The 15,958-nt window shown below is 43.0% G+C and overlaps 1 protein-coding gene across 1 annotated transcript in view; it reads right to left on the bottom strand.

Annotated features, from left to right (window-relative positions):
• The window catches only part of LOC122800013 (serine/threonine-protein phosphatase 2B catalytic subunit alpha isoform-like), a 2,229,074-nt gene that overhangs the window by 37,692 nt on the left and 2,175,424 nt on the right, over nt 1-15,958 (bottom strand). The window contains exon 13 of the mRNA XM_044069477.1: nt 1,516-1,563. Coding sequence (XP_043925412.1) covers nt 1,516-1,563 — 48 coding nt within the window. The remainder of the gene's footprint in view (nt 1-1,515; nt 1,564-15,958) is intronic.

Here is a 15,958-nt window from a genome sequence, read left to right as displayed (position 1 = left end):
CTGGGAGAAGAAAATAATATGTATCATGTGAACACAGTGATGGCAGGAAACTCTCTAACTGTATTTGTTGATGTTATTTCCAATTACCTATTGTAGATAACTGAAGCCTCAGGCTGAAAATAAAGTCTAAAAACAATACATTTTTTATATTTAATTGCATTTTTATTTTTTTGGCAGGTTAGTGTTCAAAGAAAAACCTCCACACACGCACACATACACACATACACACACACACACACACACACACACACACACACACACACACACACACACACACACACACTGGATGACATGAGAAGATCATACAGATTCTACACAGGCACTGACTGAAACAAGGACTTAATTGCAGGTGCTACAGCTGTGAGACAGAAACCTTAACCAATGGACTAGTATGTCACAGACATCTTTAGTTTGAGAATATTCTCTAATAAATTAGTTTAATAGTAATAAAGTTGCATTCTAATAAACATGACTGTGCTTCTACAGCATGATTAATTAGTGCAGACACTGAACATCAGCAGGAAGTTAGCACAGATGTGTAATAAACATGCTATAATCACTGTAGCAGTAAGCTGCCACAGATCTGTAAATGTAACCATATAATTGCATTTGTGGTAAAGGAAGTACAGCTCTCCAATAGTCATGGTGTAGGCTTTTTAGCATTAACACAACACAGACCTGCAAGGATAACCCTATGATGATTTTACAGGTATTGAAGCACAGACCTGTAACAGTAATGTTCTAATCACATTAATATTACGGAAGCACCAACAAAGTCTAGAATATTTAGCAACTTTGCTCGGAAGTGTTTGCCTACGTATTTTTGTACACCAAGCAGACTCCAAAGAATTTTTCCTCAGAAGGACTGCAAATGTTGGAAGCACGATGGGGAAGAAAGGAACATTTTTTGGAGTGTGTAATGACTTGACAGACTTTAACAATACCCTGCATACTACACTGCCAGAATACTGAATAAGCAAACCGGTGTAACTAAGGAAATTATTTTTGAGCCGAGAAACAGAATCAGAACTGCCTAGACATAGTAAGGCCTTTCTGAGTTTAATTCTGGTGGCTGCCAAAAAAGTAATTACTAGAAAATTGAAATCAAAGTCTAAACCAACCGTACTGGAAGTAGTGAATATAGTAACAGAAATAAAAAAAAATGAAAGTGGGATCTTTAGAAAAGGGTAGGAGCAAATTGCATAGAGAAAATGGGAATTATGGGAACAATACATGCAGAATAATGTTTTCTATGAGAAATGAGGTTTAAGGAAGGTAAGAACTAAATGACCTATGTAATGTTTGCGGGACAATGGCCGTATAGAAGATTATATGTGATGTATAATGTTTGTAGCAGAAAATATGTCAATATGGATTGCTTTCATTTATATAAATGTATAATTGCCTATGTCATGAATGATAATTCAATACAGATGCTTCTTGTTAAAAAACAAATAGTAAGGAAGCACAAATACAGAAAAAAAAAACAATGTTCTAAACAGTAGTCAGTTTTACCTTCATGATGTTCAACTGTTTCAATGGCCTCGATTGCTTCAACAGTAGCTGCAGAGAAAAGGAGACACAGATTATGTCTGGAGTAAAATCAAAGCCTTTTGTACATGCAAAATACATTTTAAAATATGGCACAGTCATCTCAGGTAGTTTATTCCATTTACTAGAAAAGCTAAATCAGGAGATGGAGATGGAAAACACAGCAAAGTCTTTTCATTGGAGAAACTAGTTAAATAAGATTCTGAAAAGCTGAATGGTTCTCTTTTCTGAATTTATTCTGTTACTACCACAGACTGAAATAAAACCAAGTATATTTTTTGCTTTTTATATTGTGACCTTTGTATCGTTTCTTGTATTTTACACTGTGGATACATTTTGTAATAGGTATAATATAAAATGTACTGTATCATATGATACTACCATATCACAAGTGTGCACTCTGTGCGCTACAAGGCATGTGAGCATGGCGATATTTACTTTATTTTATTTGGTAATACACTAAGTGAGCTGGTTCCATGATTGCTTTTACCCATGACCTCAACTATAAAGGCAAAGATAGATATGGCATGTATATGGACACGTTTCATTGTAGCCATAAACCAACATGCTTTTGAGAGATGGAAGTAAATTTAAATATCAAGGGAGAACCAACATAGATATGAGGAGGCTACACAGACTGCATACAATGACCAGATGCTAGAATTGAACCCCTGACCTCAGAGCTGTGAGGCAGAGATCTTACCACCAATATCTTGCCCTATGATATCATGCAGTACAGCAGACACTGCCAAAATATTCTTTAATTATGCACTGTGGCAAACACATCAATCACTCTTGTTGTACAAAGAGATTGTCCTCTCAGAGCACTGAAACACTTTGATTCAGAAGCTAGAAAAAAGTGTTCTGTGATGCTACAGCAGAGAAAACTGTGATATCCATACTTTGCCTCTTTTTTCTAATTCAGACAGCAACACATTTGAAAATACAGTTGGGAAAGTTAACTTACCATAATGATAGATGTTCGAATAGATCATTACCGTAGTAACCTAAGCTGTAGAGTATATATCTTGCCAAGGATTTGACCAGGCGGCCAGCTTCCAAACCTTTTGGGCTCCTTGTATGTGACCTAGAAACTGAACAGCTCATGGACAGCAATGTAAAGTCAGTGGCTAGGCTGCCAGAACAAGACAGCTTTCTTGCCTCAGAAGAGGGGGTCCAGAGCCCTGTCAGAGAGTAACCAAAATAATTAAAATCCCACACCTTGGCATTAAAATAAAAAAAAAAAAAAAAAGAGGGAAAGAAAGGGAGTGTCAATTGCAACAGTGATCAATTCAAATATCTACTGTTATGGTAAGTTCACTTACACAACTGTACTATCTTCATCATTAGATTACTGTTGCAGTAGCCTAAGCTATATGGGATGATTACTAGAGCTTGGAAAGATAAGCAGGATGATGAAGGAGCATAGTCCAGGAGCGTCTGCAGAACAGTCATAGTACAGACATACCATGTGACATTCGGATGGTGCAGTGGTGCAGCGGTAGTGTTGTCACCTTACAGCAAGAGGTTCTCTGGCTCGATTCGCGTCTGAAGTGCCTTGTGTGTGGAGTCTTCATGTCCTCCCTGTGTGCATGTGGGCTTTCTTCAGGTACTCTGGTTTCCTCCCACATTACAAAGACATGTGTCTGGAGCATTTCTCCCCGAGCCTCCTCTGAAAATTGGCTTAGTTCCAAGTTGGACTTTCCCAGTAAACAAATGTTAAATAAATAAATAGTCTGCTCCAGACTTAAAGAAGACATTTACTTTGTAGTGCCTGCTAAAGGTGTGTTCAGAAGACCAAGCTGATGCCTCTAGTATACTTGTAGAGAACATATATTTCCAAAAAGCCATGGAAGCAGACAGAGCCCTCGTAGATTGGGCTCTGACTTTGCCTGGAATGTGTTGTTGTGGTGAGAAAAAAAAAAGCAATAACATGAGAAAAACATTTAGAAATTCTCTCTTTTTACTCCAATTGTCCTTTTTTCTTGCTTTAATAGGAAATAAATGATCAGAAGTCAGGTATGTTTTTGTCTTGTCAGTGTAGTTTCTGAGTTGCCTGCGGACATCCAGAGGTTATCCTGCCAGTAAAATAATTTCTCCCTCATTTTTAGGTTCTGGAAAGAAAACAAGGAAATGAATTGCCTGTCTCAATGTAAACTCTGAAACACTCTTAGGCAGAAAGGAAGAATTTGGCCTCAAAGTTACCTAATCCTTGTGAAAAATGAAATAGCAATGACTCACCATAAGAGATTGTAACTTAGACGCTCTTCTTGTAGAAGTCAGAGCAATGAGTAACATAATTTCCCAAGTGAGCAATGAGTAACATAATTTCCCAAGTTAAGAACTTCAAATCAGTCTCATGAGCAGAACTTTCAAAAGGAAACAGTGCAAGCTTTTTTCTAGAACAAAATTAAATCCTATAAAGGTGTAATAGATGTGAAAACCCCTTTCAGAAACTGTTCCACTTAAGGTAGGGTAGAAAGGGAGGATGCAAGGGCAAAGAAATAGAAATGGCCTAGAGATGAATATTCATAGAAGAGTAATGAAAGCCAGTGGATAATAACTCACATAAATACCTTAGGACCAAAAGAAGCTGACCCTTAAAAGTATCAATGTTCTTGTCTTGGCACCAAGTAGAAAATCTTTTCCATTTACCCATCCATGATTTTTTAGTAGCACGTTTCTTTGCCTCCTTTCATACTTGATGCACATCCTCAGAAAAAAAAGTTATCTAAAAGGTACTAAAATGTTGTCATCAAGGCCATCAGTTGAAGACTGGGGTGTGTAAAACAACTGCTGCTCTGTAGGAGTAACTCCATTCTGTAAGGATACTTGTGGCCATTTCCAAAAGAGAATCATCACAATTATCTTTGATGAGTCTTTCTGAATCTTTATAAGAACGGTTATCAGTGGAAAGGATGGAAAAGCATAGAGGAACATCCCCAGCCTTGGGACTGAAAAGACATGTGTCTTCCAGGCCTGTGTGCAAGGAATCCTATAGCAAAACTTCTTTAACTGTCTGTAATAGATGGAGGCAAACAGATCTACTGAGTTCTCCACAGATGGATCATTTCCTGGAAGACCCCAGGTGCAACTTCCATTTGTGAGGGTTTGTTCTGGACCTGCTCAGCTTACCAGCAAAAATGTTTTTCTCTGACAGAAAGTAGGTTGCCTGGAGGGGTAGACTGCTCTGAGTTGCTAGTACCCAGTTTACCATAGCCATAGTAATTTGGACATGGAGAAGCTCAAGTGCATCATGTTGACCACCCTTGAGATGAGCTTGTTTTTGATGAATATTTAGACTCCTCCATTTGATCTCTGGCTGTGCAGTGGCTAGCCTAAATGTGTGGAAGGCGTTACAACACTGTACTGCCCGGATGATTTCTGTAGCTTTAAACAAAGCATTGGTAACAGATGTCTGCATACTACAGGATGAGGAGAGCTTGGAGGGAGTGGAGTTTCCTGTTAAGACTCTTGGTATTGAGCAGTAACACCTTTAGATTCCCTTCGACTGCTTTGGCTATGTCATAAGGCTTGCCAGTTTGTCACTGCCTAAAAAAACACTTTGGGGGAGGACAATGTTTTAGTTAATATTTGAATGCTTAGAGGGACAGGTGCACACCATCCTTGGCAAAGCAAAGTACAGTTGTGTACACACCATAAATGCAGATGTTTGAGTGTACTCACTGTTGCAGTCATCACATTTGGGTTATCCTGCCAGGGATAGCCCTCAGTCAGCCTGAATATCAGAGGCTTAGTATTTCTGCACCAGTTGCTGTCGCTTCAGGAATGACGTCAGGTTGTTAGTGGTATAAAATCAGGCAGCTGGCACCATTACATCAGTTTTTCTTGCCCTAACTGTCAGGAGACCCCAAATAGGGAGCTAGGTTATGGTGGAAGAACACCACCAGTAGAAAGTAAATACCAAAAATTCTCTGTAAGGAGAGAGGAAGAGAGAGAGAGACAAGGGGGAGTGGAAGGGGGAAACCAGGACTGCAACAGTAAATACACTCGAACATCTACATTTATGGTAAGTGTACACAACTGTACTATGTTCTTTGTGTTTCACTGTTGCAGTCATCACATTTGAGTTGATTCCTAAAGCTGAAGAAAAGGGCGGAGGCAGTCAAGATGACTGGGGGCTGGCAAGGATGCCCTGCAAGACTGCGGTGGCAAACCTGCCCTGGATTTGGAGAAGATAGGCAGGTGGTAATGCTTGCTGAAGGTATGAACAGAAGTCCATGTTGCAGCCTCCAGGATGTCCCTGGTGGGGACCCCTCTGAGAAAAGCTGCAGAGGTGGAGGTTGCCCTGGTGCACTGTTCCCTGACCCCCTTTGGGGGTGGTTTCCCATGTTGTTTGCAGCAGAAATGGATGCAGTGTGCTATCCATTTGGAGATTGTTTGTTTGGATATGGCCTTGCCCTCTGCCCCTGCTGCAACACTGACTAGCAATTGATCAGTTTTTCTAAAAGATTTAGTCCTATCCAGATAGAATCTGAGCTGTCTGTGCACATGTAGAGAGTGCAGAATCCCTTCCTCCTTGTTTTGTGGGTTAGGGAAAAAATGTAGGCAAATGAATGGACTGGTTGAGAGCCACACTGGACACCACTTTAGGCATGAAGGATGGGTTAGTCCTGAGGGAGACTCTGTCAGCATGGAAAATGATGAAGGGCTCTACAGCCATGAGTGCTTGTAGCTCTGATACTCTCCTTGCTGAGGTGATGGCCAGAAGCAAGGCTGTCTTCTGAGAGGAATTTTAACTCTACTGAATCTGCAGGTTCAAAGGGGGGTAGGGTGAGCTTTTCCAACACAAAGTTAAGGTCCCAAGCAGGGGTAGGAGCTCTTCTGGATGGCCTTAAGTTGTTAGCCCCTCTTGGGAACTGTTTGATGACAGGGTGTGAGAAGAGAGGTGGCTCTGTGCTGTAATGAGCAGAGACGGCAGAGGCATGAATTTTAATAGAAGAGAAGGATAGACTCCTGTGTAGTAGGTCTGCTAGGTAACCCAGGATGAGAGGTAGGGAGGGCTGTGCCGTTCCAGCTCCCTTAGCCTGGATCCAGGTGCAAAATCTTTTCCACTTGTAGGCATAGGATTTTCTAGTGCTGGGGTGTCTGACCTCACGTATAACATACAGGACTTGTTTGCTTAGGCTGGCAGCTAACATATAGGACTTGTTTGCTTAGGCTGGCAGCTTGAGGAGAGGTCAGTGAATAAAGTAGGCTGCCAGGTTAAGGGTCTCCAATTGGGGATGCATGAATTCTCCATTCCTCTGGGTCAGGAGTGTTGGGATCTGAGGTAGGTGCCATGGTGGCAGGGGTGACAGGCTCCGCAGCAGTGGGTACCAGTACTGGCATGGCCAGTCTGAGACAATCAGGATTCCCCTCAGTTTTTCCTCCCTTATTTTGAGCAGTACCCTTGAAATCAGTGGTAGAGGGGGAAATGCATAGACCAAGAGGTTTACCCACTGGAAGGACAGAGCATCCACTTTCCAGGCCTTGCTGTGAGGTTTCCTGGTGTGGAATTTGCTGAGCTGATGACTGAAGTGTAGGCAAAGATGTCCACCTTCGGGGTGCCCCATTTTTGGGTTACAAGGGTGAAGGTTCTGTGGTCTAGCTGCCACTCGTATGGGTCTAGCAGGTTTCTGCTTAAGTTGTCTGCCAGAGAGCTTAGGGAGCCTGGCAGGAATTGTGCTAGCAGATGTAGTTGCATGGCTGAGGCCGTGTGCCAAAGGGTCATGGTGAGCCTGCAGAGAGGATAAGAGTGAGTCCTTCCCTGCTTGTTGATATACCACATCACTGTGGTGTTGTCTGTTTTGATCAGTAGAGACCCCGGGGAGAGTAGGGATCTGAAAGCTGTCAGGGCGTGCTGAACAGCTAGGATCTCTTTTTGGTTCATGTGCAGATGTATTTGATTTGGGCTCCAATGGCCCTGAATGCACCTGCCATCCAGGTGTGCACCCCAGGCACAGTCTGATGCATCTGTGGTGAGGGTCTGCGCGGCATGGGGTTGTGAGAAGGGAAGTCCCTTGTTGTGGTTGCATGCTGCTGCCTACCAAAGAAAATCTTTCCTTAGACAAAGTATCATTGGTATAATAGTTTCCAGATCTTGAGAGTGTTGGCACCAAAGGCTTTTTAGGTACCACTGTAGTTTCCTCATATGCAGTCTGGCATATGGAATGAGTAGAATGCAGGAGGCCATGAACCCTAGAGCTTGCAGGAATTTCCTTGCGGATAACTGGGTTCTGGTGGCTAGTTGAGAGAAGTAGCCTGCCAGGTAGGCTTATTCCCAGGAATACAAATTTTTGTGTGGGGACTAGTTTTGATTTCTTTTCATTGATAGTATACCCCAGGGAGGTCAGTAGGTCCTTTACAAAGGTCAGGTGCTGTAACAGCTTTTCCTGACTATCTGCCTGAATCAGGCAATCATCTAAATATGGCTACATTTGAATATTTGTCTGCAAAAAGCAATGGCTGGAGCCAGGCATTTTGTGAAAACTCTGGGAGCAGTGGATAAGCCAAAGGGAAGCGCAGAGAACTGAAAGTGCACAGATCCTGCCCTTAAACGAAGATATTTCCTGCAAGATTTCCTGATTGGGATGTATAAGTAGGCCTCTTTTAGGTCTAGGGAGGCTAACCAAGCATCCTTGGAAAGCATAGGAAAAAGCTGCTGGAGGGTGAGCATTTTGAATTTTGGTATCACCAGAAAGGGGTTTAGAATGGATAGATCGAGGATTGGGCACCAGGTGGCCTCTTTTCTGGGTACCAGGAATACTCTGGAATAGAAACCTTGGCCTCTTTTCTGGGTACCAGGAATACTCTGGAATAGAAACCTTGGCCTATCAGGTCTGCAGGAACATGCCGTATTGCCCTCATGCAGAGCAGGGAAAGGATTTGCTTTTTGGCCTCAGCCCACTGGTTTGGAGGAAGATCTGGGAACCCTTTTGGGGTTGTCAGAGTGTGGAAATAAAATTTGCATCCCTGGGACACTGTGTTGAGGACCCATCGGTCATTGGTAATAGATGCCCAGTTGCTTGCATGGAAGGAGAGTTTTCCTCCTAGGGGCACAAGCAGGTGGGCAGAGGTTGGAGGTGTAAAGTCATTGTGAGTTCTTACCATAAGGGGGTGGCTTAGCACTACCTGTTTCTGAAGAGGAGGAACTCCATTGCTTAGATCTCTGCATTCCCTGGGGCTGCTGTCTGGGGGGGGGGGTCTGCTTCCCCTGGGTCTGGGCTGAGCTAGCCTGTAGGGGGCAGAAAAGAACCAGTGCTTGATGGGGCAATGCCTACTGAACCTCAGAGGCTGAACCTGTAAAAAGTCTTCACTGTCTGCATAGATTTAGCTTTTTCTTCCATCTTTTTTAAGACCTCTTCTGCCTTGGTGCCAAACAAATTGTCTTTGTTCAATGGTGCGTCCAATAATTTGGATTTGACATGGTCTGGCAAGGTCTGTTCTTTAAGCCAAGCATACCTTCTAAGGACAGAACCAGTGACTGCTACCCTGCAACATGCTTCTAGGGCGTCAAAGCCACATTGCATGGTGTGCTTAATAACTTGACTTGCAGAATGCATAAGCTCTTGTAATTCTTTATTTTCTGCACAAGCAGGAAAGGAAGATATTTTTTGTTTGAGGAGTTCCATGGTATGCTGCTATTTCAGCATGTGGAACTGACAATTTAATGCTCTAATAGCAAGAGTAGCAGAGGTGCATACCTTTTTACCCCATGTGTCTAAAGCTCGGGAATCCCTGTCTGAGGGGGTGGGATTCATAGATGAGGTTGTTTTAATTCCTTTAGGTCCTTGAGAGATGACCTCTGGGTCAGCAGTAGGATTTTTGAAAAGGAATTTGTGAGAGTCAGGGACTCTGCAGTACCTGTCAGGTTTCCTGTCAGCAGGAGGAAGTGTGTCAGGAGTCAAACTAGATTCCATAAAAACATCATCCACAACATCCAGGACAGGAGGAATGGCCAAAGGTATGTGCTGTGGTAAATCTAAGAATTCCCTGACTCTCTTTTTTGACTGAGGATAGTCTTGACATTCCCATTGGAAATGCTCCCTTAAAGTATGAAGGGTTTCACCAAATGAAATATCCTCGGGTGGAGAGGCAGAAGGAATCTCATAAGCAGAGAGGGGTTGCATGTCTTCATATTCAGAAGCATCAGAGTCATCGGACTCCTGTTCAGATAAAACTACTGGGGACAAGTCTCTTTTTCTTTTGGGAGGGGTACCCTGGCTTTCCCTAATAAGCATAATAAGGTCTTCTGCCATTTTAAGCATTTGAGGTTGAGGCAAGGAAGCAGGTGCCTGAGCTTGGGTCATCATTTTTTTGGGCATAGTTCATACCCTGGTCCTTAGAAACTCTGTAGTTTTAGAAAGAACTGAAGATGCGAAAGAAGTCATCGGTTTGTGTAGAGTATCGGTAGTGCAAGGTACTTCCTCGGAAGCAGGTGCCTGCTTAGTGGCTCCGGACCCATCCAAGGTAGAGACATCTGCAGGATCCTTAGTCAAAGAAGATTATTGCGGCATACCGGACTCTGAAAGGGTCTCGGTAGTGGCCTGCGAATCCAAAGAAGCAGACATCAGGGGCTACGAAAGCATTTTACTGAGGACCGGAGAACTGATGACTAGCTTAATGGAAGTGTCGTCGGCAGTTTTGGACCTGTGCGGTCTGTCTCTGTCTTTATCCTTATGTTTTTTCGGAAGATCGGTAGTCAGATGGCTTACCAAAATCATTATCAGAATTCGAGGACTGAGAGTGAAAATATCTAGCTACAATAAGGGCCCGACGGCATATAGTTCTGGAGTTGAACAAAGCACAAAAGCGACAGCGAGGGACGTCGTGGTCTGGGCCTACACAGGTGACGCAGTAAGAATGGAAGTCTCGGTGTTGTATTTGCTTTCCAGAGGCTATACAATTGTTAACTTTTTCTGATATCGGTTAGAGCAAGATAAAAGGATCCCCAATGGGGTACTTAGCTTCAGAAGACTTCAACTTCAATTCGGAAATGAAAACTCAGGTAGCGGCCGACCGGCACTCGTGCGAACTGCTTCTGCTTCAGGCTCCTCGGCAAGAAAGACTGATGTAATGGTATCGGCTGCCTGATTTTATACCACTGACGACCCAACATCAGTCCTAGAGTGACAGCAACTGACGCAGAAGTACTAAGCCTCTGGTGTTTGGGCCAACTGAGGGCTACCCCTGGCAGGATAACCCAAATGTGATGACTGTAACAGTGAAACATGAGGAACATCATGGCCTGTTGACCATCATGCTAACTACTATTGCACTCCCTTGGACTGACACCAATAGCTAAGGCAATTATTAAAGTCGATCATCTTCTATTCATATAGTGGCATTATCCTTGGTGATGGTAGAATGCTACTCAATGCCAGCCTCATCCCAGTCTGAGACACATAGGGTTTAGGGGTTGAGACACTATGGGTTTTGTCAGTATGTGTCTTGTTGGGTGTTTTTGTAGAGTGCTCTTGAGGTTGCTGAGGACTTTGTTTGTGTGTGCAGTGTCTGGGAGGTCTTTGTGGTTTGGGAAGATTACATTTATGAGCTTCAGCATATGTGGGTCTATTTGACTGGTCTGTACTATGTGAGGTGGGTGACCTGTGTGCTAATGACAACCTGTTTGGCAGTGTAAGTGCTTGTAGTTAAGAGTCTTCATCCAATGGCCCTCTGTAACTACATGACTTGCATACCTCACTGTGTGTTTGCAGAATAGGTGGTTGTTCATAGATATACACTAGGCTAATGATTACAAAGACATTTATAAGTCTAGCCATGCAACCCAACCCAATTGTCTTCCTAAATAACACTGGTGTTTATTACGATGGGGTATGTTAGGAAATTTCTAGAGGTTATGTGTGGATGGGTGGGGTTATGCTTGTTTGGGCATTACTGTCTGCCTCTGTCTATCAGAGACAAAGGAGGCCAGACCCAGGATGAATTTCCAATTTCCCATCCATTGGTCAAGGTTATGCTTAAATAGGGTTAGTGCTGGAATCTGCTTTACATGGATGGAGAGCTTGTTCCAGAGCATGGAGAACCTCTGAGACACATAACTGTCTTGCCAACATGTCTTATTTATGTCACAAGCAAATTTAAATCCCTGGATCTACTAGTTCTGATGCAAGGATGTCTCATATGCCAGGCACAGATCGCCTCTCAGTAACCATTAGGAGACCGAATATAGAGATAAGGCTTTAAGGTGATCCTTATAGGACAATGTGTCTATACCTTGGATTCTCCTGGCAAAGAACCTTTGTGGGCATTCCAACTGTTGCATATGTCTGGTCAGGTACATGCCGAAGCTGGCATCATACTCAATGATGGGTCTGATAAGGACCAGATAAAGTGGTACTATGACTTCCTTGGACTTGGATGCTATGACTTTACTTTTAAGTTAGGCAACATAGAATGATTTTCTTACTATTCTGGCCACATGTTGGTCAAAGGCCAGATTACTACCTACATATATTCCCAGATCCCTGACTACTGGGTCAACTCTTAGGCATGTCTTATTGGTGGAGTAATTAGCCTGGGTGGCAGTTTTCCCAAAAGGCAGTATAACACATTTATTGGCAATGAGTTTTAATCTGTGACTTTGGCACCAGTCATTTGTCTGTGTTAGATCCTCTTGTAAGATGTCTGTGTCATGGGAAGAATCTACAATAGCTCCCAACTTGTCATCTGTGAACCTGGTCACCCAAAGGCCCCTGACATTAGCCTTTACCTCTGAAAAGAAGATGCCAAATAGCAGCAACCCCAGCATGGACGTGGAGGTGATCTCACCAAGCCTGACTTCCTGGGTCATGTCCGTGAACCAGATGCCCAGTTGGGTGAGTTTGTCAACTATACCTGAGTGGGATATTGAATCAAATGCCTTAGCCAAGTCCTGGAAGGTGGTATGTTCCATTTATCCCCTCATTCATTGTCTTGGTAACATTCTCAAAGAAATCCACCAGGTTTAGTAGACATGACCTTCCCCTGACAAAGCCAAACTGGGTTGGGTCCAGTGTCTGATGACTTCCTATGACTCTGTTGACCATAGCTATGACAATTTGTTTCATGGCTTTGCATACTGGACTAGTCAGATTAATGGGCCTGTATTTTCCAGGTTTGTTTGATGTTCCACCCTTGTGAAATTGGATGACTGTCACAGTCCTCCACTCTTGCTGTAGAAAACCTTATTTTTCCTTTGGCTATAGTAGAAAAATGACTCAAGTGGTCCTGATTGGACATGCTTAAAGCTATTTATGAGGTATCCCAGGAAATTGTCGGGGCCAACTGAAGTTGTGTTTTTGGCCTTAGCATACCACCAGGACCTGCTAAGTGTTAATAATGGGGGGGGGTTATACTGGTAGGTATTTCAAGGGGGAAGACAGAGGGGGTGTGGGGGTGAATTTTGAGCTGAATTTGTCAGCCAACATATTTGCTATGTCACTCTGCTCAGTAAAGGTGGCATCCAAGGCCACCAGTTCAGCACACTGCTGTGTTCTGCTTTGAGGTTTCGGACATAGCTGCAGAAGACTTTGTGATTGTCTTAGCATGTGATGCTATCTTGACGTCATAATTGGTCTTGTCGGACTTAATTAGTCCTCTTAGTTTCTTGTTTTATTTAATTAAAATGCTCCTTTCATTATGGGAGTTGCTCTTCCTGATTTTATAGGTTCATAGGTTGGTACTAGGCTATCAGCCCTAGGGCCTATACAAGCCTAGACATAACAATTCCCTGGCTATTTCTTCCCACACTATTTACTTCCCTGGACCCCTGTCTAGCAGGGCGACTGACGTGATCCCCGGGGTGAATTTCCTTTCTCCCATCCAATCATCAAGGTTCCTTTTGAAGAGGGCCAAAGAGGCACTCTGCTTAACATGTATGGGCAATCTATTCCAGAGTCTGGGGAGTCTCTGGGTCAGGAACCTATCCCTCCAGCATGTTTTGTTTATTGTGATGATAAGGTTTAGATCCCTGGAGCATGTGGCTCTGAGGGGTTGGGATTTCTTTAAGTGTAGCATGTCCAACAGCTCTAGGTTTGACATGGCCTTGTATGTTAAGCAGAGATCGCCTCTGAGTAGACGATATGTGACAGAGTATAGCTGGAGTTTTTTTAAGGCGGTCAGCATCGGGCATCCACTTTAGGCCTGTGATTCTTTTAGTGAGGTATTTCTGTGGCCTTTCCAGGTGTTGCAGATGTCTTGAGAGGTACATACCAAATGGGGCGTTGTATTCTATAATGGGTCTAATGAGGGATGAATACAGTGGGACAATGACCTCCTTTTTTCTGGATGAAAAGCCCTTAGTGATGAGGTGTGCCACATAGAAGGATTTCCTGACTATTGTGGCGATGTGGTTATCGAAGGTGAGACCACTGTCCACCTGTGTCCCTAAGTCTCTTATCACACTTTCAGTGTTTAGTGTACTGCCACCTATATGGTAATTCACGGATACATGTTTTTTCCCAAAGGGGATAACTGTACATTTCTTGGCATTGAGCTTGAGCCCATGGCTCTGGCACCAAGCATCTGTTTCTGTAAGGCCCTTTTGTAGAGTATCCACATCATTTGGGGATTTAATAATGGATCCCAGTTTGCAGTCATCTGCGAACTTTGTTATCCAGAGTCCTTATTGTTGGCCTGTACTTCAGAGAAGCAGATGCCAAACAAGAGTGGTCCCAGAACTGAACCCTGAGGTACTCCACTTGTCACTTGTCTGGAGTTGGATTTCATGGATAGCCATGATTTCTTTGCTTTGTTGTATACCCTATTAATCTCAGAGTTTATTTTTGGCTTACTTGTAATAGCTACAGCAGCCTCTAAACAGCCATTTACATGCTTGTACAGGGTCTCTGTGAGCAATTCTGCATTGACTGCTGTGAACTCAGGGTTAAGAGGGGAACTGAATTTTGGCAAAGTATTGCTTAATAGGATGCAGTTTGCTTTGAAATAGCTCCTAACTGTTACAGGGTTTGCTGGGGGTTACCAAGTTGAATTTTACTTCAAAAGAGACAGCTTTGTGGTCCAACCTTACCACTGAGGACATGACATGGGGGAGTGCAGTGCTGCCTCATACTGGTGAATACCAGGTACAGTATGTTTGAACCTCTAGTGGGCGTGTGCACAATCTGGTCAAGGGCATTTGTGTTAATAAAGTCCAGAAAACATTTTGCCTGTGAGTCTGAGGGCAGTGTATGTTTCCCAGGCTATAGAGGGGTAGTTAAAGTCTCCCACGGATAGAGTATTTGGTTTTAAGGGATGTGTTTCCAGTAGGTCTAGATGTGAGCTATGGGATTCTAAGGACATAGAAGGAGACCTGTACATTGCTAGGATATGTTATGGGACTTTGTCTATGGTGATTTGCACATGGATAAATACCAGGGTGTCATCCTGTTTACCCAACCTAGAATTATACTTGCTGCCAATACAGATTGAGACTCCTCCACCTTTTGTCCTTGTCTATGCAGCTGGTGGTCTAAATGTATGGAAAGCACTGATGCCTTATGCTGCTGGAATACTTTCTGTGAATTTAAACCATGTCTCACTAACTTCACAGATGTTTATATTCTTCAGAGTGAGGAGAGCTTGTTGGGTGTGGGGTTTCTTTGTTTAGCATCCTAGCACTCTTTAGGCTTTATTTGTTTTGCTGGTACATTTGTCAATTTGACATTGCCTACAAAAGGCTCTAAGGGGGTGGAAAAAGTTTTAGCCAATATTTAGAAGCTTAGGGGAGAGAGGCGCAGACCATCTTTTGTAAAGCAATGTGGTTTATTAACCATGTTGTCCCATGCTGACAATTACTGAATCCCCCTGGAAAGACATCACAATCTAAGCTAATTACTGGAGTCAATCATCTTTTGTTTATAATGTGGCATCATCCTTGGTGAAGATAGAACATTGCTCAATGCAAACTCATATCTGCTTGGGACACATATTCAGAGAGATCAATAATGTCTCTTTTCATATAGTCCATGGAAGTACATCTCAGTTCATTAACTCATTAACCCTGAGTATCTTCTCACTTACCTCTGTGCTTACCTCCGAGCGTGCTGTGAGAAGCTAGTAATTACATGTAGTTACAGCCGAGTCCCTTCCACCCGACTTTTCTCTAAATGTCACAAAAACCTTTAATACTACGTTTAAGTTATCTTAACAAATAAACTATTATAAATAACCAGTATTTAAAGCTTAGCATTACAATACTGTGTTGTTGCTTATGTAAATTTGTCAGAAGAGGTCACAACTGCCTCTGTGTCCCTGACTGATCTAATTGCTTTGTTTTGCTATGAAAGGGAAGTGCTAAATTCTCCTCCTCTCTGCAATAACTGTGGAAAACAGTTAGGCAGCATTATGTCTTTTTTTTATATTAGCTGCTGTGTTCTGGATATTAGCAGGATTAATTGCTCAT

Source organism: Protopterus annectens, chromosome 4.part0 (genome assembly GCF_019279795.1).
Source record: "Protopterus annectens isolate FY-2018-M chromosome 4.part0, PAN1.0, whole genome shotgun sequence".
NCBI classification, from domain to species: Eukaryota; Metazoa; Chordata; order Ceratodontiformes; family Protopteridae; genus Protopterus; species Protopterus annectens.
The sequence above is the reverse complement of the archived record's forward strand: the minus strand, read 5'-3'. Positions and strand labels throughout refer to the sequence as shown.